At 43.7% G+C, this 20,350-nt stretch overlaps 1 protein-coding gene across 1 annotated transcript in view; it reads left to right on the top strand.

Annotated features, from left to right (window-relative positions):
• Nucleotides 1-20,110, top strand: part of thada (THADA armadillo repeat containing) — a 121,990-nt gene extending 101,880 nt beyond the window's left edge. The window contains exons 37-38 of the mRNA XM_046358893.1: nt 18,933-19,102; nt 19,335-20,110. Coding sequence (XP_046214849.1) covers nt 18,933-19,102; nt 19,335-19,661 — 497 coding nt within the window. The 3' untranslated portion in view covers nt 19,662-20,110. The remainder of the gene's footprint in view (nt 1-18,932; nt 19,103-19,334) is intronic.
• The last annotated feature ends 240 nt before the right edge of the window (nt 20,111-20,350 follow it).

The raw sequence follows: 20,350 nt of genomic DNA, 5'->3' as shown, positions 1-20,350 counted from the left end.
GTCGGACTAGAAGTCCACTTCGAATACCTCTTCTCTGCCGGTGGCATCATGGAGCAGCCTCTGGGATAAGTTAAATTACCCTGAAGGGTACGACCTAAGGATGCAATTCGGAGAAGTCGTATTCCTGGTCGTCATGCTGTTGAGTTACAGCTGCTCTGATATCCAAAAGTGCTTTCTGGCTGTATGTAATATCACAAAAAAATGTTCTAGGCTAACAATGTAAGAAATAACACACACAAAAACAAAGTTGCTTAGGAGCTAGAAGCAGAGCTGCCATGTCTGTCGGCGCCATCTTACATCGTTTCCTACAATGTAAGATGGCTTACATTTAGCTTACAACATGTCATGGAACTTCTGGAAGAACTGCCCCCTCCTGTAAAGTGGCACAGACACAAAGAGCACCCAAAGGAGGTTTCTTAAACATCTCCCACTCTTTGACCTGCAGCATCACCTCTGGATACACACCACACAACCTCTCTTGTGCCCTTCAAACTTCACCTGCTTTCCAATGAGTTCCATATCGGTTCACACACCCTGGTGCCACAGTCTTGGCTCCCCTCTTCCTGCCACTGTAGCATTATCACAAAGTGAATGCACAAGCTGCATTTTGAATGCCTTCGGGGACCAATGCCTGAGGTTTCTGGGAGGAGCCTTTGCAGGGTCCCCTACACAATGAAGGCATTTATAATTACAATGTTGAGCATCCCCCAAAACACTTACTTCCACCAATTTCTGACTGTGCGTCCAACATTGTAATAGTTCCTCAGTTGGTCAAGATGGTCAACCCCACCCATTTTCTTGTTATAATCCATTGCAAGCTCTGGAACAGAAATAATATTTCAATATCACCGCCTCTTCCTCCTCCTCCCTCTTCTTCCTCCTCTCCATGTTCCTCTCTCCCTCCACTATCGCTCCACCCCTCCCTCCTTGCTCCACATCTCTAACCCTCCAATCATCTCAAACTCCTCTTTCTACCTGTCATTTGCTCCTGAGCCCTGATTCTCCTCATCACTTCCCTCACTTTCACTGACCCAGAGGAACTGAGTAACAGAGGGAGAGGAGCAACAAATAGGATACAATTGTAGGTGGAAAATGATCTCTCTGTCTCCCTCTCACATGGTCTTTTTCTCAACCATTCACATACTCTCTTCCTAACAAGGGGTTTCCATATTAAAACGTTACACGCTTCCCATTCGTTTCTCTCTCTCTCCCCTTAAATCAACGATTGCTTTCTCGCCTGACAGACTAACTACAGAGTTTGCCAATGTTAGCTGATTATTTACGACAGTTTCCAAATGAATTGCGTCGGTAGAAACGGGACAAAACGAGCAACTTGTTAGCTGGCTATGTAAACAAATATCCAACTTCTCATATGAGCTCCATTGCGTGGGCATCTACCCTAATGTGACAGCTGCACGACACCTGTTCCCCAAATTTCACAGCATCAAACATTGACTGCATCAAACATACAGTGCTGTGAAAAAGTATTTCACAATTACTTCATGAAAAAGTATTCATGGCCTTGTGACAAAGTAATTGCCCCCCCCCCCTTGTTAAATAATGAATTTACTGTGGTTAATCACATTTTTTGGAAAGCCGAGTTCAATTTCACTAGCCACACCCAGGCCTGATTACTGCCAGACCTGTTGAATCAAGAAATAACTTAAATAGAACCTGTCTGACAAAGTGAAGTAGGCCTAAAGATCTCAAAAAGCAAGATATGCCGCGATCCAAAGTTCAGGAACAGATGAGAAACAAAGTAATTGATATCTATCAGTCTGGAAAGGGTTACAAAGCAATTTCTAAAGCTTTGGGACTCCAGCGAACCACGGTGAGAGCCATTATCCACAAATGGAACAGTGGTGAATCTTCCCAGGAGTGGCCGGCCTACCAAAATTACCCCAAGAGCGCAGCGACGACTCATCCAAGAGGTCACAAAAGAACCCACAACAACATCTAAAGAACTGCAGGCCTCAATTGCCTCAGTTAAGGTCAGTGTTCATGACTCAACTATAAGAAAGAGACTGGGCAAAATTGTTAGAAAAACAAGGCCTTTCGAAGCCGCTATAGTAATTTAAAGAAAGGCCGTCGACAACTGCAATGGGTTCTAAAGGGTTATTAACTAGCATTGAAAAAGTGTGTCCGTTGTTCTCTTTAAAAAAAAAAATATTTCCCTAATTTCTGAATCATGCCTGTAACGTCAGTAGCTACAGTAGACCATTCATTTCTCGGTCGGAGGAGAGGAAAAGGTAGCCTACACACACACTGGTGAAGATTTTCAGCTGGCAGGCAGACACTGGAATATGTTTCTGAGTGACAGTCGGGGTTTACATATGCGCTTTGTTTTGTTTTTGTGGGATTGGGTAAAAAAAATAACCGTAAAGTAAAATAACGTTATTAGCTGGGGCTCTCGAGTGGCACAACGGTCACAACGGCACTGCATCTCAGTGCAAGAGGTGTCACTGTTGTCCCTGGTTTGAATCCAGGCTGCATCATATCCGGCCGTGTTTAGGAGTCCCATAGGGCGGCACACAATAGGCCCAGCGTCGTCCAGGTTTGGCCGGGTTAGGCCGTCATTGTAAATAAGAATTTGTTCTTAACAGACTTGCCTGGTTAAATAAAGGTTAGATTATTTTTTTAAATAACCCGTTTCCATGCTTTTTAAATAACTGTTCTGTTCCGGAACAGTATAGATTACTTTCGTTATCAGTTGTTCCTCAAAAAAAAAAATGTTTTGTTCTGTTCCCTGAACCTGCTCCAACCTCTGGTATTGACATCTGTCTGCTCAGTGTGACTTTCTGTCCTCAAGACACACTTCCTTTATTTTCCCAGCTTCTTCTCCTGGTGAAAACACAGGAGCCACCCTTATTGTCGCTGCATCTGCCTCCAGTGATAACATCACCTCATTGTTCTCTAATAAAAAGAACATCCATGTCTATACATCAATGTGTACGTTGGGGCCGAGCAGGGTCAGATACGAACCAGAGGACTAAGAATGATATGCTTTTTCTACAACAGGATGGGAATAAAATGAACGTGTGTGTGTGTGTGTGTGTGTGTGTGTGTGTGTGTGTGTGTGTGTGTGTGTGTGTGTGTGTGTGTGTGTGTGTGTGTGTGTGTGTGTGTGTGTGTGTGTGTGTGTGTGTGTGTGTGTGTGTGTGTGTGTGTGTGTGTGTCCTGGGGATCCCCTGTCATTTCTCCCTCCTCACCACACTAGTCATTTCCTGAGAGTTCAACCCTGATGTGTGGGCGGCAGAATTCTTCATGGACTCTACAGAGTGTACATTATTCTGCTGTCCAAAGGGACACTGTGTGTTGATGTCCTGTCTACATTCAGCCCAGCCACCGTGTCTGCCTACAGAGTACTGTAATGGGGATGGGGGCATGTTTACTGCATGTCTAACATGGCAGGGTAAAGTAGTGGTGGTGTCAAGCCAAGGCCATGTAATGACCAGCTCTCTACCTTTTGATATGCAAGTGAATCAGACTCCATCCCTTCACCCCAGTAGACCCAAACAGGTATTCTACATCTACTTCATATCCACAGACGTATTTCAACGTAGGGGTGGTATATAAAGGAAGAGGGCTTGTCTTAGTACCCAAAAAACTCAATGTGTAGTACAATAGATGGTATGGTAGATTGTCAACGCCAGCACAGTAGATGGTCAATAGACTTGGAAAGTTAGTCATGTCCTCGTTTTTTAAAATGATCAATTAATCCATTTACCAAAGAGCACATTATCTATCTATAAAGATCTACTATTTTGTATCCTAGCAGCACTTCCCTCATTTTTTTCTACAAGTTAGTTTTGCATGTAGAAGTATGAGAGAGAGAACAACCTTTCAACATTTTGTTCTATAGTATTATACAGTCCTTGTAGCCTGATAAGGCTGAACTACAGTGGATGGTAAAATGTTTTCAGTGTAAACTTAATAAATGACTAAAACCAGATAAAGTATGTAGAAAGGATGCATTGCTACATCACATCTTTTTTTAATAAGACTATCTTTGAGAACTAAAAAAATCCAAAATAAAAATTTGACAGTCAGGGAGAATATGACATTACAAAACTGATAGAACAAGGCACAAGCCAATGGCGAAATGTGTATAATTGCATGAAAATAGCTTTGAAACTAGAACGTTTCTCTCTGCCCAATGGCAGAATTAGTAGAATATCAGGAAACTAACTTTAAAACTGTAAAATGCTATCACTGCGGCCAAGAGGAGGGCATCTAAAAGCATGCCATAGGCCACGCCTACTACAACGGATTTCTATTCGATTATGATTCAAAAGTCCCCATTCAAAGTTACACCTTTTTCTGTTGTTGGAGTTATTTCATAAAACTGATCAGAATTCCAAAGAATGCTGACGTCATGCCGGGAAAAAACATTTCGGGGATGTGACGTTAAATGTCAAATTAAAATGTGTTGGAAATACTTAACACCATCTAACCAGTTATCAAATAATGTTATCGGTATATGCAGTTACACTAAGTGACAAAAGTATGTGAACACCTGCTCAGTGAACATATCATTACAAAATCATGAGAATTAATATGGAGTTTGGCTCCCCTTTGCTGCTATAACAGACCACTCTTCTGGGAAGGCTTTCCACTAGATGTTGGAACATTGCTGGGGGACTTGCTTCCATTCAGCCATAAAAGCATTAGTGAGGTCAGGCACTGATGTTGGGCGATTAGGCCTGGCTCGCAGTCATCGTTCCAATTCATCCCAAAGGTGATCGATGGGGTTGAGGTCAGGGCTCTGTGCAGGCCAGTCAAGTTCTTCCACAAACAAACCATTTCTATATGGATCTTGCTTTGTGCACGGGGTAGGTGCCGTAGCTGCAGCCGGTGGGCCCGGCTCTGTGGAGCTGCGGGCCACCTATGTAATTTGAATACCACCCTACCATGCTCAAGTATTAATTGTTGACGTGGGTCCATCAACTCTAAGATATGTTGAAAATCTTTAACACAGGCTATATGATAAATGATCCCACTGATGGTTTCACCAACAGTCAGCCTGATATTTTAGTGTATAGTTGACAAATTAATTTGCTAAATAAATCACATTATTCAATAGTTTCAATACCATGTTAAATGAAATGCATTCTGGGATTCATCGTGCAAATACTCTCCAAAGCCTTGTTGTTTCTGTCATTGTTTTAAGCAACTGTTGAGCTAGCTATCAAGAGACAACGGCCGGGGGGGAAATTAAGTCGAGAATAGAAAATTAAGGATTTAAAAATCAGCTATGTATCAACACAAGTGGAGCCCAAAAGAGGAAGGCCAAAAATGAGAAAGCAAAGGAGGTATCAAAATTAGTTAAATTAGATTCCTTTTTCAAATGCAGTTCAAGTGCAGCCGTTGCTAGCACAAGCAACGTAGCGGGACCAGAAGAGGATGTAGGTTTGTCATCGCCAGCAGCAGCTCTTAGCGGGTCAAGTGAGCCAAGGCCAAGCTGTTCCATCGTGCCAGAAACAGCAACTTTGACAGAGGAGGATACAGGTTGTCAGGCATCGGCGGATATGACCCTGAGCACAAGCCAGACTATCCCTGGGCCGGGCAGGGAGGAAGAGGAGCAGGGCAAGGTTAGAATCGTGGCGGCTGAGGAAACAGGTGGAAGTTAGGCTGATGGCCTTTTAACCTATCCAACTGACGGGGCATTATGCAACAAATATGGATGCAAAGGTTAAACGGCACGTTATTGCAATTTTCCCAAAACAGTGTTTTTCCGAGTCGTATTACACCACTACAACCAAGGCTGGAATCAAATGACCACGAACATGGCTATGTTATTCGGCCAGGCTAGATTGGGCATATTGTGAGCCTTGCTGGCTGTTCGGAGATCGGAGTGCCCCTTCTCTGATGCATGGGTGAATGGGAGAGTGAGAGATTGGCGCCATCTAACATACAAAATAGCATGTCATGAGACATCCCAGATTCACATGGGTGCCTGTTTTGTATATGAGCAATGGAAGCTCAATGGCGCTATTGACGCAGAAATGCAGCACATTTGTTCTAGTGCATAGTTAGGGGCACCGTGAAAAGTTGGGACAGGAATTGTCTCAGTATAATTGAACTGTCATTTTACGACCCAGTTCTGAGAACTTTTAGAACGCACCACAGGATCTGTTAATTAACTATCTCAGTCCTCAAATCCAAAACGAGCTGATTTATATCTTAACCAAGCGAATGAAGTGTGACATCCAGGGAGAGATGCAGGATGCCCCATTTTTTGTTTCTATTATTATGGACACTGGATGTATCCAAAGTAGACCAGTAAAGCCAAGTTCATCGCTTTGTGAGAGTGATAAGGGATGCCGATAATGTCGCCACAGATCTGACCGTCAGAGTCGTTTTTGGGATTTCTGGAGGCTGCTGACACATCAGTGGCTGAGCATCAACTTAAAGTCCTGGGCAGCATAGAGGATATTGGGTGGGATATTTCAAAATGTCCTGGGCAGCATAGAGGATAATGGGTGGGATATTTCAAAATGTCCTGGGCAGCATAGAGGATAATGGGTGGGATATTTCAAAATGTCCTGGGCAGGGGTATGATGGATCTGCGAACATAAGCGGGGTCTATTCGGGTGTGCAGGCCAGAATATCTGAAAAAGAGCCGCTTGCTGTTGTGCGTTGCGTAGCGCACAATCTTAACCTTGCTCAATGTCTCTGTCAAAAATGTGAGTTTAAACAGTTTTATGAGACTGATGGGGAAAAAGTAGTTTTAGTCTACGTCTTTAATGCAAACCGTGACATCGTTATCCACCAGCTGTCAAACGGATTTAAAAGTCAGCGGGCAACGTCGAGTCTGTTTGACTCCATCCATCCCACTACCCTGGCCAACGCAGATGATGAACTCTACGAGACCGCCAGCCGGCTGGCTGAACATTACAGCAAAGATATATCTTCCCTGGCCATTTACTCTCTTTCAGGGCCTGTTGTAAGGAGGAAATAGCAAATCACACTACAGTCAGAGACCTGGCCAAGATGCTCATTGTGGATTACAATTCAGTCACTGCTACATTTGGGAAAGTAGTTACAGGCAGTCATAGAAAGGAGCATCGCTGTAACGATAGCCAGTGCCGAGCACTCCTTTTCAAAACGGACAACAATGAAATCATACCTGAGCAGCAGCATGGGACAGGAGAGACTGCGTGGGTTTTACATTCTGCCCATTGAAAACACCAGGGCCATAGATTTGAATGCCATAATCAATGACTTCGCAGAGCGCACGGCCCGTCGAATGCCAATCAAATGAGTGAGTATAGCTTATATTGTTACAGGGCAGGCTACCCAGACAGCCTATATAAATCAAGCTTTATTGAGATTAATTTACATTGCTTGTCAATCTATGACTATGCTCGATCTGTCTTTGGAAACCATGTTGTGGTGCACAGCCGCTGAGCCATTTCATTGTCATCCTAGTCTAACTAGGCTATTGTAATAATAGTAAGTGCATACGCATCATATACTGTTTAAAGGCATGCTGCCATTTATGCAGTCTGTTTGAATGCTCCACTTCATTGATTTGCTGGTGTTTTTGCTATAGGCCTCTGCAGGAGGTAGATCATTTGAGATACCGGTATGTCAGTTTTGCCACCGTGCATAACCTCAGCGAGCATGTACTAGGTAATTAGCTATGTTTCGGTGTTTCTGTCGAGGTGGATCTATATATTTATGTTTTATAATATAGGCTATTGCCTATTATTAGCAGATAAAATAGGGTGTTTTTTGACCGCTTTGTGCTTTCCGTGGTGCTGATCGACTTATATGGGTTAATATCTGACAGCGTCCATCGTGCTGAATGTATTGGCTATATTGCGGCTTCTCTGGTAACTGCTTCAAATGTGCCCTTAGATTAGGTTCTATTCTGCTGTTACATTGCTTAGTAATATTACCAGACAGCCTTACCAGCAAAATGAGTTACATTTTAAGGGAAATATGGGTGGGGATGGGGCCCGTAATTTGTTTGGGCACCTGGGCCCATCATGATTAAGCTATGTTACTGCACTGGGTCATTGTAATGCTGAAACCAGAAAGGGCCTTCCCCAAACTGTTGCCACAAAGTTGGAAGCACAGAATCGTCTAGAATATCTTTGTATGCTGTGGAGTTAAGATTTGCCTTCGTTGGAACTAAGGGGCCTAGCCCGAACTATGAAAAACAGCACCAGAACATTATTCCTCCTCCACCACCAAACTTTACGTTTAGCACTATGCGTTGGGGCAGGCAGCGTTCTCCTGGCATCTGCCAAACCCATATTCGTCCGTCCGATTGCCAAATGGTGAAGCGTGATTCATCACTCCAGAGAAAGCATTTCCACTGCTTCAGAGTCCAATGGTGACAAGCTTTACAACACTCCAGCCAACGCTTGGCATTGAGCATGATGATCTTAGGCTTGTGTGTGTCTTCTCTGCAATGGAAACCCATTTCATGAAGCTCCAGACGAACAGTTCTTGTGCTGATGTTGCTTCCAGAGGCAGTTGGGGAACTCAGTAGTGAGTGTTGAAACCGAGGATAGATTATTTTTACACACTTCAGCACTCTGCAGTCCCATTCTGTGAGCTTGTGTGGCTTACTACTTCGCGGCTGAGCTGTTGTTGCGCCTAGATATTTCCACTTAAGAAAAACAGGACTTAAAGTTGACCGGGGCAGCTCTAGCAGGGCAGCTCAGGTGCATCCTGTTTCCATTGATAATCCTTGATGTTTCTACAACTTGGAGTTCACCTGTGGTAAATTCAATTGATTAGACATTTGGAAAGGCACACACCTGTCTGTATAAGGTCCCACAGTTGACAGTGCATGTCAGAGCAAAGACCAAGCCATGAGGTCAAAGGATTTGTCCGTAGAGCTCAGATACAGGATTCTGTCGATGCACAGACCTGAGGAAGGGTACCAATACATTTCTCCAGCATTGAAGGTCCCCAAGAACACAGTGGCAAAGACTCTTCATAGAGCTGGCCAAACTGAACAATCTGTGGAGAAAGGCCTTGGTCAGGGAGGTGACCAATAACCCAATGGTCACTCTGACAGAGCTCTAGAGATCCTCTGTGGAGATGGAAGAACCTTCCACAAGGACAAACATCTCTTCAGCACTCCAACAATTAGTCATTTTTTGTTACAGTGGCCAGACTGAAGCCACTCCACAGTAAAAGGCACATGACAGCCCGCTATGAGTTTGCCAAAATTCACCTAAAGACTCTCAGACCATGAGAAACAAGATTCTCTGGCCTGAATATCAAGTGTCAAGTCTGGAGGAAACCTGGCACCATCCCTATGGTGAAGCATAGTGCTGGCACAATCATGCTGTGGGGATGTTTTTCAGGGACTGGGTGACTAGTCAGGGTCGAGGCAAAGATGAATGGTGCAAAGTACAGAGAGATCCTTGACGAAAACCTGCTCCAGAGCACTCTGGACCACAGAGAACAGTACAACGACCGTAAGCACACAGCCAGTACAACGCAGGTTTGGCTTCGGGACAAGTCTCTGAATGACCTTGAGTGGCCCAGCCAGAGCCCAGACTTGAACCCGATCGAACATATCTGGAGAGACCTTAAAATAGCTGTGGATCAACGCTCCCCATCCAACCTGACAGAGCTTGAGAGGATCTGCAGAGAAGAATGGGAGAAACTCTCCAAATACAGGTGTCCCAAGATTGTAGCGTCATACCCAAGAAGACTCAATGCTGTAATCGCTGCCAAAAGTGCCTCAACAAAGTACTGAGTAAAGGGTCTGAATACTTACAGTTGAAGTCAGAGGTTCACATACACCTTAGCCAAATACATTTCAACTCAGTTTTTCACAATTCCTGACATTTAATCCTAATAAAGATTCCATGTTTTATGTCAGTTCGGATCACCACTTCATTTTAAGAATGTTAAATGTCAGAATAATAGTAGAGAATTATTTATTTCTGCTTTTATTTATTTCATCACATTCTCAGTGGGTCAGAAGTTTACATACACTCAATTAGTATTTGGTAGCATTGCTCAAGGTAGCCTTCCTCAAGCTTCCCACAATAAGTTTGTTAAATTTTGGCCCATTCCTCCTGACAGAGCTGGTGTAACTGAGTCAGGTTTTAGGCCTCCTTGCTCGCACAATCTTTTTCAGTTCTGCCCCCAAAATATTATATAGGATTGAGGTCAGGACTTTATGATCACTCCAATACCTTGACTTTGTTGTCCTTAAGCCATTTTGCCACAACTTTGGAAGAATTCTTGGGGTCATTGGCCATTTGGAAGACCCATTTGCGACCAAGCTGTAACTTCCTGACTGATGTCTTGAGATGTTGCTTCAATATATCCACCTAACCTTCCTCCCTCATGATGCCATCTATTTTGTGATGTCAAGCAAAGAGACACTGAGTTTGAAGGTAGGTTTTGAAATACATCCACAGGTACACTTCCAGTTGACTCAAATGATGTCAATTAGCCTATCAGAAGCTTCTAGAGCCATGACATAATTTTCTGGAATTTTCCAAGCTGTTTAAAGGCACAGACAACTTTGTATGTAAACTTCTGACCCAACAGAATTGTGATACAATGAATGATAAGTGAAATAATCTGTCTGTAAAAAATGGTTGGAAAATGACTTGTCATGCACAAAGTAAATGTCCTAACAGACTTGCCAAAACTATAGTTTGTTAACAAGAAATTGGTGGAGTGGTTGAAAAAACTAGTTTTAATGACTCCAACCTAAGTGTATGTAAACTTCCGACTTCAACTGTATGTAAAGCCAGCTGAAGTTTTTTTAAACTGCTAGCTAGCCTAGCCAGCTAGACAACCACCAATGTCGACATAGCTAAGTAGTAAGCCGGATAACAACTTGTCTAGCACAGGCAGGAACCCACCAAAAAACAGCTGATAGAAAGTATAGAGGCTGACGGCTGAGTTAGCTACCAAAGTGAAAAAAGAGTCAAGACTCGTCCTCCAGAGTGAGAGTCAGCTAGCTAGTCCAATAGCAATATAGTGAGGTAAATCCACATTGAATTTACCCGGTTTGTCTCCATCACTGCTGACACTCGCAATGTATTAGTAGGTCAGTAGGAAATTGATGTCACAGGCGTCACACTCAGCTTAGCACCTGGATTCAGTCAGTCTCATTCCTATTCCTGCTTTCCACTGGTTAAACTAAGCCATCGAAGTCCTTTGGGTTGAAATTAGCACCCCATATAAGTAGCCGTGCGCACGGTTCCCATACTCCAATCCACTCGCTTCAACCGGACAAACTGTTCCCGACTTCAAAGCTTGCTTGCTTGCTTCTTGTTTATTCAGCCACAAATGATTGGGCCACACATGAGTCGTAACACTGTTCCTTGTGGTTATTACAGTACTATGCAGGTATTACTACACTAGCTACAAACGACACTCAATCGCTCACTGGACTACCAAACTCACAGGAGAAGAGGCGTTGCAGTTTTATATGGGTTCTTCTTTGTGGATGTACAGTACCAGTCAGAAGTTTTGACACAGCTACTCATTCAATTGTAGAATAATAGTGAAGAAATTAAAACTATGAAATAACACACATGGAATCATGAATAGATTTTATATTTGAGATTCTTCAAAATAGCCACCTTTTGCTTTGATGACCACATTGACCAGAAGAATATAAAATTGATTTAGATTTAACACTTTTGGTTACTACATAATTCCATATGTGTTACTTAATAGTTTTGATGTTTTCAATATTATTCTACAATGTAGAAAATAGTAAGATTGAAGAAAAACACAAACTTTTGACTGGTATTGTGCATCGCGTTTCACAGTATTACCAGTGAGCTACTATCATTCCACTATTAGCGCCAGATATATCATAGACATTTCCTGAAATTACAATGCAAAAAATCCTGTCTGTCACCTTTTAATTATGTTACTTAATTATGGTGACAACTGTAGTTGTGGGATGTTATTGTTTATTCCATTTGAGAATGTTCAGCATTTAGTTACCTATTAGCTCAGTGGCATTGAACTGTCAACCTTATAGTTCAGATATAAAGTGTGGTTCTCTGCAGACTGAATAGCATCAACAGTAGTGGTCTTATGGTCTGTGCTGACCTGTCAGGCCATTCTCAACGAACCATCATTGAATCCACATTCTCAGCTTATGTCAATATTAACTTCAATATTATGTTGTGTGTGTGTGTGCCGCTCTGTCCAATCACTTACAGCAGCATGATGGTAGGAGGATATGCAGATTTTTCACCTATAAACCACGTTTTCTGTTTTAACTGGGAATCGTTCAGTCACTAAACCAGGGTTAGTAAGTGTATGAATGGAGCATGCATTAGGGCTGGGAATCGTTCAGTCATTAAACCAGGGTTAGTAGTGTATGAATGGAGCATGCATTAGGGCTGGGAATCGTTCAGTCATTAAACCAGGGTTAGTAGTGTATGAATGGAGCATGCATTAGGGCTGGGAATCGTTCAATCATTAAACCAGGGTTAGTAGTGTATGAATGGAGCATGCATTAGGGCTGGGAATCGTTCAGTCATTAAACCAGGGTTAGTAGTGTATGAATGGAGCTTGCATTAGGGCTGGGAATCGTTCAGTCATTAAACCAGGGTTAGTAGTGTATGAATGGAGCATGCATTAGGGCTGGGAATCGTTCAGTCATTAAACCAGGGTTAGTAGTGTATGAATGGAGCTTGCATTAGGGCTGGGAATCGTTCAGTCATTAAACCAGGGTTAGTAGTGTATGAATGGAGCATGCATTAGGGCTGGGAATCGTTCAGTCATTAAACCAGGGTTAGTAGTGTATGAATGGAGCATGCATTAGGGCTGGGAATCGTTCAGTCATTAAACCAGGGTTAGTAGTGTATGAATGGAGCATGCATTAGGGCTGGGAATCGTTCAGTCATTAAACCTGGGTTAGTAGTGTATGAATGGAGCTTGCATTAGGGCTGGGAATAGTTCAGTCATTAAACCAGGGTTAGTAGTGTATGAATGGAGCATGCATTGCCAGGGACCTCACGATACGATATGATCACGATACTTAAGTGCCAATACGATATGTATTGCAAGGCCGGTAACCCCCACCAACTTCTCCCCGGGCACCGATGATGTGCAGATCTATTAGGTCAGCCCCCCGACTGCACTGTTGTTCAACTGACTATGTATCCACATCCCCTTTCTATATGTATTGCGATTCGACACTGATTTTATTTGCGACTCGATGATTCAAACGAATTGCTCACCATATATCTGCTGCAAGGGGGCAAGAGAGAGCCATGACAACCTAGTTTTGATCAGTCATGGAAATGAAAGTGCTGAAAACAAATTGACTGCCTATTTTAAAAGAAAAACGAGAACAAGCTATGAAGGATAAATCCTGGCGTTTTGGTTCAGGTAAAGCCAACTAGCAAAATAAGTATATTGTCAAAGTGATACAACACATCATAAAAATGAACGTATGTAACTATCAAGTCTCTTTTTTTAGCCTGGAAGCACCCTCTGTCAAATCTGAGGCCCAGTTTAGTCTACTGACGACGACTGAAGAAAAAGCTTTGAGGTGAAGGCGGAGAAAATCACTTAGAATTAAATCACTTAGAATTAAATCACTCCTGAGTGTCACTGTTACTTTAGACTGGTCTGGAGATGGCCAGATAGTCCCACCAGCACTGGCGTAGTACAACCGACTTTTATATGTTCATGATTTGTTGTTATTGATTACTAGAGTAGAGGCTCTTGCGAGGCTATAGTCTTTATCTCGCACACTGGTTCTTGTTGAGCTATAGGAGGAAGTTAGGGCTCTAAGGTGTTTTTATTTCACACACCAACACCCCTCTCTCTCTCTCATACACACACACACGTGCTGGTCTCCGCACCTCTGCACAATCTCCAGTGTGTGTGTCAGGGTTTCCCTTGATGGCTTTTAGCAAAATCTTATATGAAAAGCCGATACATTTGAATTGTTGCCTGCCGAATTGAACTGGAGAAAAAAACACTGCCATTTGTAAAATAATGCTTTATTATTAATTTACCAAGTTTGCATCTAACGTTTTTATGCAGGTGAAGTACATGTCGGATAAAGTCCTGATTAAATTTTTCATTAAACCTTCCAAATGTCAAATCAAACTAAATACACTAGACAAGTTGGGACCTTTTTGTGTCTAAAATTAATTAATTATGTTGGTGGGCAAATATTAATATAATAACTGTCATATTGAGTAGGCTAAATGTGCGCTCTAGCCAACTGTGCAAAGATAAAGTGCGCTCTTGGCTAGAGTTCATGTACCAATACCAGAGTGTACTCGCTACATAACACACTTTTTTGTGAGAAAGCCATCAGTAGCGTTGAAAATGTGATGGAAACTTGTTTAACTTGTATTTTTTAGTTGGTACATGATGAGGGGAAAAAGATACATGGAAATGTAATCAGACAAGGTATTTTTATGTGCACTACGTCATCACGCACAGCCTTTTATCTGCCACAAGTCAATTTGATGGAAATGTATCTATGCGGATTTTTGAATATTCACATGAAAATCTGTCACCGAATTGGATAGAAACCTAGCTACTGATAGACATACCAGTCGATGTAAATACGTTTGACGTCATGCTTAAAGGTCATTTGCATAATTCAGTGGAACTAAATTGGTGCGTTTATTTTAGTTCGTCTACATGTATACTATATACACAAAGGTATGTGGACACCCCTTCAAATTGGTGTATTTGGATATTTCAGCCACACACCCCCTTGCTGACCTGTGTATAAATAGAGCACACAGCCATGCAATCTCCATAGCCTAACATTGGCAGTAGAATGACCTTACTGAAGAGCTCAGTGACTTTCAACGTGGCACTGTCATAGGATGCCACCTTTCTAACAAGTTAGGTTCTGCCCTGCTAGAGCTGCCCTGGTGAACTGTAAGTGCTGTTATTGTGAAATGGAACCGTCTAGGAGCAACAATGGCTCAGTTGCAAAGTGGTAGGCCACACAAGCTCACAGAAAGGGATGCTGAGGCGCGTAGTGCGTAAAAATCGTCTGTCCTCATTTGCAACACTCACTACCGAGTTCCAAACTGCCTCTGGAAGAAGCAATGTCAGCATAAGAACTGTTTGTCGGGAGCTTCATAAAATGGGTTTGCATGGCAGAGCAGCCTAAGATCACCAAGCACAATGCCAAGTGTTGGCTGGAGTGGTGTAAAGCTCACCGCCATTAGACTCTGGAGTGATTAATCACGCTTCACCATCTAGCAGTCCGACAGACAAATCTGGGTTTGGCGGATGCCAGGGGAACGCTACCGGCCACAATGCATAGTGCCAACTAAAGTTTGGTGGAGGAATAATGGTCTGGGGCTGTTTTTTCCTGGTTCGGCTTAGGCCCCTTAGTTCCATTGAAGGGGAATCTTAATGCTGCAGCATACAATGACACACTAGACGATTCTGTGCTTCCAACTTTGTGGCAACAGTTTGGGGAAGGCCTTTTCCTGTTTCAGCATGACAATGCCCCCATGCACAAAACAAGGTCCATACAGAAATGGTGTAGTTGAGCTCGGTGTGGAAGAACTTGACTGCCCTGCACAGATCCCTGACCTCAACCTCATCAAATACCTTTGGCATGAATTGGAAAGCGAGCCAGGCCTCATCGCCCAACATCAGTGCCCGACCTCACTAATGCTCTTGTGGCGAAATGGAAGTAAGTCCCCGCAGCAATGTTCCAACATCTAGTGGGAAAGCCTTCCCAGGCGGGTGGAGGCTGTTAAAGCAGCAAAGGGGGGACCAATTCCATATTAATGCCCATGATTTTGGAATGAGATGTTCGACCAGCAGGTATCCATATACTTTTGGTCATGTAGTGTATCTTATTTGTCACACGTGCACAATATAAAGAGCCTATTCTGAGAGGAATATCACCTCAGTGAGTGCTGCTGCTGCAGCTCCTCACCTCGTTGCTGCTGGAGTGAAACGTGCTTTTATATTATCCCAGTCATTGCGCAGCAATTCTAAATGGAATTGCATGTTAACTTGTTTTGATGGCCACCATTTAAAAAAAAAAAAAAAAGATTCTCAACTGGTAATTGAAGCGGCCTCTTCACCATTCATGTACATAGGCAACGGTAGGCAGGCTATCAGCGCGTCACCCACCCCTTTGCAATGTGAGCTGGAGGCATGCATTTTGAGAACTGATACTTAATTGTTTGAAACCTGAACGTTTTACTTCATATTATGAAGCGTGTCTTACCTTGCTTCAAAGTAGCCTTTGCAAAATCCGACCATTTTGAAATCTGGAGGCAATTATTTCATGAAGACTTCCTCATATGCTGTAACCAGCATCTCCTGTTCTATTGGTTTTCGTATCAACTTTCTTTCGTTGTCCAGAAGCCAAAAGCACAACCCTAGTCATATTAGCAAACTATCCTAGTTGATGAGTCTTTTAGATTCACAACAGATTTTCATCTCTGTCACATATGGAACCGCTTGCATCAGGTGCGCTGTTTAAAATTGTGTTTCCCTGTGAATTGCATTTTGGCAATTGTTTGAAAATGACACTTTAGTGGCAGCTTCATTACAGGTGTTGCATGTTCTGTTAAGATTACCATAATCTAAGTGTGTAATTTCTGTCGTTCTGAGCACCTTGGGTGGATGCCCTAATGGATTACACACCCAATGCATATATGGGTCCGGTAAATTAACATTTTCTTGGTCACGAAACCCTGGTGTGTGTGTGTTACTGCCAGTGAATGTGTGTGAGCATATAGGTACAGGTATACAAAAGCCTACACCGTAGTAAACCAAGATTGTCACCATTTTGTGTATCAGCACTCAAAATGTGTTTCTCTGATCTGTGAGGAGTGAAAGATTAAGCAGGGCCTTGTTAGAAATGCAGGTGGAGGGGTCTGGGGCAGGGGCCTGTGTGTTCCCAAGGTTAGGGGTCCAGGTGGATTAAAACTGGGCAAAGAAGTGGCGTACTGTGGCCCCCTATCTCTCTGATGTGGGTGGCTGAGCAGCTGAATGGAGCGTGGGCGTGTAACTCCCCCCTCACACTCCAACACGCCGTATGATGACGGCAGGAGGGTCCACCAATATCTTTTATTTTACCACTATCATTACAGCCCTCCTCTGTCATTGGTACACCCGACACCCCCCAGCTGCAGAAACTATGTCCCGGATTTGCGGAACACCAAAGCTCCCTTCTCTCTTTCCTTATGTCAAATTTTTTTATTTTTTTTTTTATTAGTTCCAGCCCAAGACTCGCACCACATATTGATTTCAGGAATTAAGCATCCTCCTTTCCCGCCGGAATTTGGCTCTGTTTCATAGCGAAACATGGCACAGAGCTTGCTGGCTGCGTAACGATGCAGAAACGAGGCGGATGGGAAAAATTCACCCCCCGAAATACCGTTGCTGTGACCGAAGGGCAGTACTTGGAACAGGCATTGATCTCTCTGAAATGAGTCTAAATCTATTTCCAGTGCAGCTGTAGCTCATACAATGCCCTACAGTACCTTTCCTCATGTTATGGTTTTATGATGAGATGTTTTAATTGTAGGACTCCATATACTTTGTGTCGTGTATACTCCTGGATTGTTCTCCACACTCTCTTTCTATTCTAGCCACTGAATGCCAACAGGCTTAGTGTGCCAACTGTAGTGGTGGGTCAGTCACTCCCTGCCAGCCCCATTAACCAACAGGAAGATGGTGGCACTGCCCCGTCTTCTCTCCGATTAAGATTGTTAGATAAACACTATTACTCACATAAACAACACACTCTAACACCGACACTCTTGCCCCACCACACACACACACATGACTAATAGCAGGGGAAAGCCAATCCCCTGAGAGGAGTGTAGTGGTGTTGAGTACTGTAAGCCGAGGACAGACCAGGGGAAATCGTGTTAGTGAAGTGTGAAACCTCCCCAAAAGTTCATCAATTGAAAAGTGGCTAGTTTCCTATTATGCCTTAATGTTTGGGGCTGGTTGTGTTTTGAAGCATGCTGGGCCAGGTCCAGCGGTAAGCTGTCACCTTCTCTCCCCCTCTGGGATGAATGGCTGGGGTGACACCAGAGCTGGGACAACCCAGAGAGGGGGCGGCACAACACTTTGGTTTGAGAAAGGAACATGCCACTCCGGCTCAACACACAAAATCCCTGATAATACCGTACAATTACCATCTTCCTAGGTTCGGAGTGGGTTTCCATGAATCTCAAGCCCTTGGTTTTACACCCCCTTCTAGAAGGGAAAACCAATCTTCCTGAACAGCCACTATCCCCAGCACTGTTGGTGGTGGTGGTTAAGGAGTGGTTTGGGATGATGTGTGGGGATGTTGATGGGGGTTAAGGTGACGCCCCCCCCCCTCTTTTTGGGCATGGTCAAGGGATAATAAGACATAAACATGCACACTGTTGCGGAGAGCTTTCACATTGATGCGTGGAGTCGTTACATCTAGGGCTATAGGCTGTTGCTGGATGAGCGTTAATACTGTCATGTCCTCCCATCTAAAGTGCCGCCTCTTCACTTACGCTCTTCCTGTGCTCTCTCCCATACTCTTTCCCAGCTCAATCCTTGGTGTGTGTTTTATTTAAATGTCTTTCCCATAATAGGTTCCAGGCTCAGAAGAGAACGCACACTTGGTCTGGAACATAAAGACAGAAGCACATCAATCTTGTGTATAAGCTTGGCATTGATCCTGTGTCAGGCAACAGGTTGGGAGCAGACTTCATTTTTTCTTCTCCTGCTCCTTATTTAGTGTTCTTTGGGCCTAATGGTGACGGATGCTGTGAACCAAAAGAACATCCACATTGTAGCGTTGTCAGTGCTGCTGTACTAGAACAGTGCTTCTCGTTCTGGTGCCTGTTTACCCTTAAAGACTCCCCTGCTCTCCGAACCATACTTACCCCTGTCTCTTCTCTCCAGATTCCCAGAATGTGAAAGTAGGTATGTGAACCCCAACCTCATGTTGTTGACTCTGTCCCCTGTGTCCCTAGATGTGGCCTGTGTCTCGGTGTGCCCACCTGTTGCCCTGGACATGGGTGTGGGGTTGCTATGCCAGCTGTTCCAGCTGTGGGGGCAGGTGCCAATGGGCATCCTCACCCTGACAGAGTGGCTGCTGGGAGACCTGGAGCAAGAGACAGCCACAGCAGAAGCAACTGGCCTGGTAAGGAGACACACACACACACACCTCCCGAAGACTTGGGATTCGACTGGATAATATTAGTTGGAATGGAGAGTTGACGTCTATGCCCTTTGGCAGAGTATCTTCTTCATCCTAATCTCTGAAATGCATTAAAGAATAAAAATGTACTTCATTCAATCTGAATCCATTCTTTACCCTCTTCCATTTGAATACAATAGTTCTCATATTCCATGCACTCATCTCCTCTGCTCAGGATGAAGAGGACTTCCTGTTTGAGAAGGGCGATCTGAACCTTTGGGCCGAGCCTGTCCAGTGGGCACGGTTACTACACAGACACCTGGGTGTCCTCTTCAAGGCCCCAGGGTTGACGGCTCTGAACCAGAACCAGGCAGAGTTGCTCAGACTTTCAGCCCAGGCAGAGGCCCTATCCCTGGCCACCCAGCAGGCTCTAGAGGGCCTCCCAGCCCTGCCCCAGTTTTCCTGCACCATTGAGCATGCCCGGCTGGCCCTACAGCAGGAGAGGGCCACACTGGCTCTGGCTATACTGGGGACCCTGAGACAGACTGGTCTGTCAGGCTGAGGACCAGGGAAGATCAATGTCGGTCTAAGACACCATAGCCACTAGTAAGTTAACATTCTTGGTCGGTTTCCGGGGTCAAGACCAGAGTAAAGGTGTATTTGGTATTGTAGATTGAACCTTCTCGATAGATATTCAGGTTGGAGTTCTGTCAAGTCTTCACTTGTTAAGATAACTGATGGTGAAAAGGGGGTGGAGTATTATGATCTATTAACCACAGTTATGGAATTACATTTTTCAGCTGTGAGACATCACTTAGTGCCTGGAAATGCATCAACGGTCTCGCTACTCCAATACATATTTTGATTTGAACAATTATGCAAGCAGTACACATTTTAACGACTAACATTTTAATCAGCGGCGGTTGTATTTGTTTTAGAAGGGAATGTACTGTGGAAAGTGTTTATGTTCGAGTTTTGATTCTGTTTTTCAAATTAAAGATGCCTAATTCATGTGCCTCGTAATTTTTGATAACAACCACAGGGCGTTGTGTATGTATGTGTCCTCACAGCACCTTGTACAACAGGACTGTGCACTGAGGCTTCAACATATGTGCTGGGACATAGTATTCCTTTAGCTCTACATGTGAAAAAGAACACTTTGTGCACTGTTCTCATATACACTACACTGTAAAAGGGAAAGGGCTAGTCAGTTGCACAACAATGTATTCAACCGAAATGTGTTTTCTGCAT

The sequence above is a fragment of the Oncorhynchus gorbuscha genome, linkage group LG08, assembly GCF_021184085.1.
Source record: "Oncorhynchus gorbuscha isolate QuinsamMale2020 ecotype Even-year linkage group LG08, OgorEven_v1.0, whole genome shotgun sequence".
Lineage (NCBI taxonomy): Eukaryota > Metazoa > Chordata > Actinopteri > Salmoniformes > Salmonidae > Oncorhynchus > Oncorhynchus gorbuscha.
The sequence above is the reverse complement of the archived record's forward strand: the minus strand, read 5'-3'. Positions and strand labels throughout refer to the sequence as shown.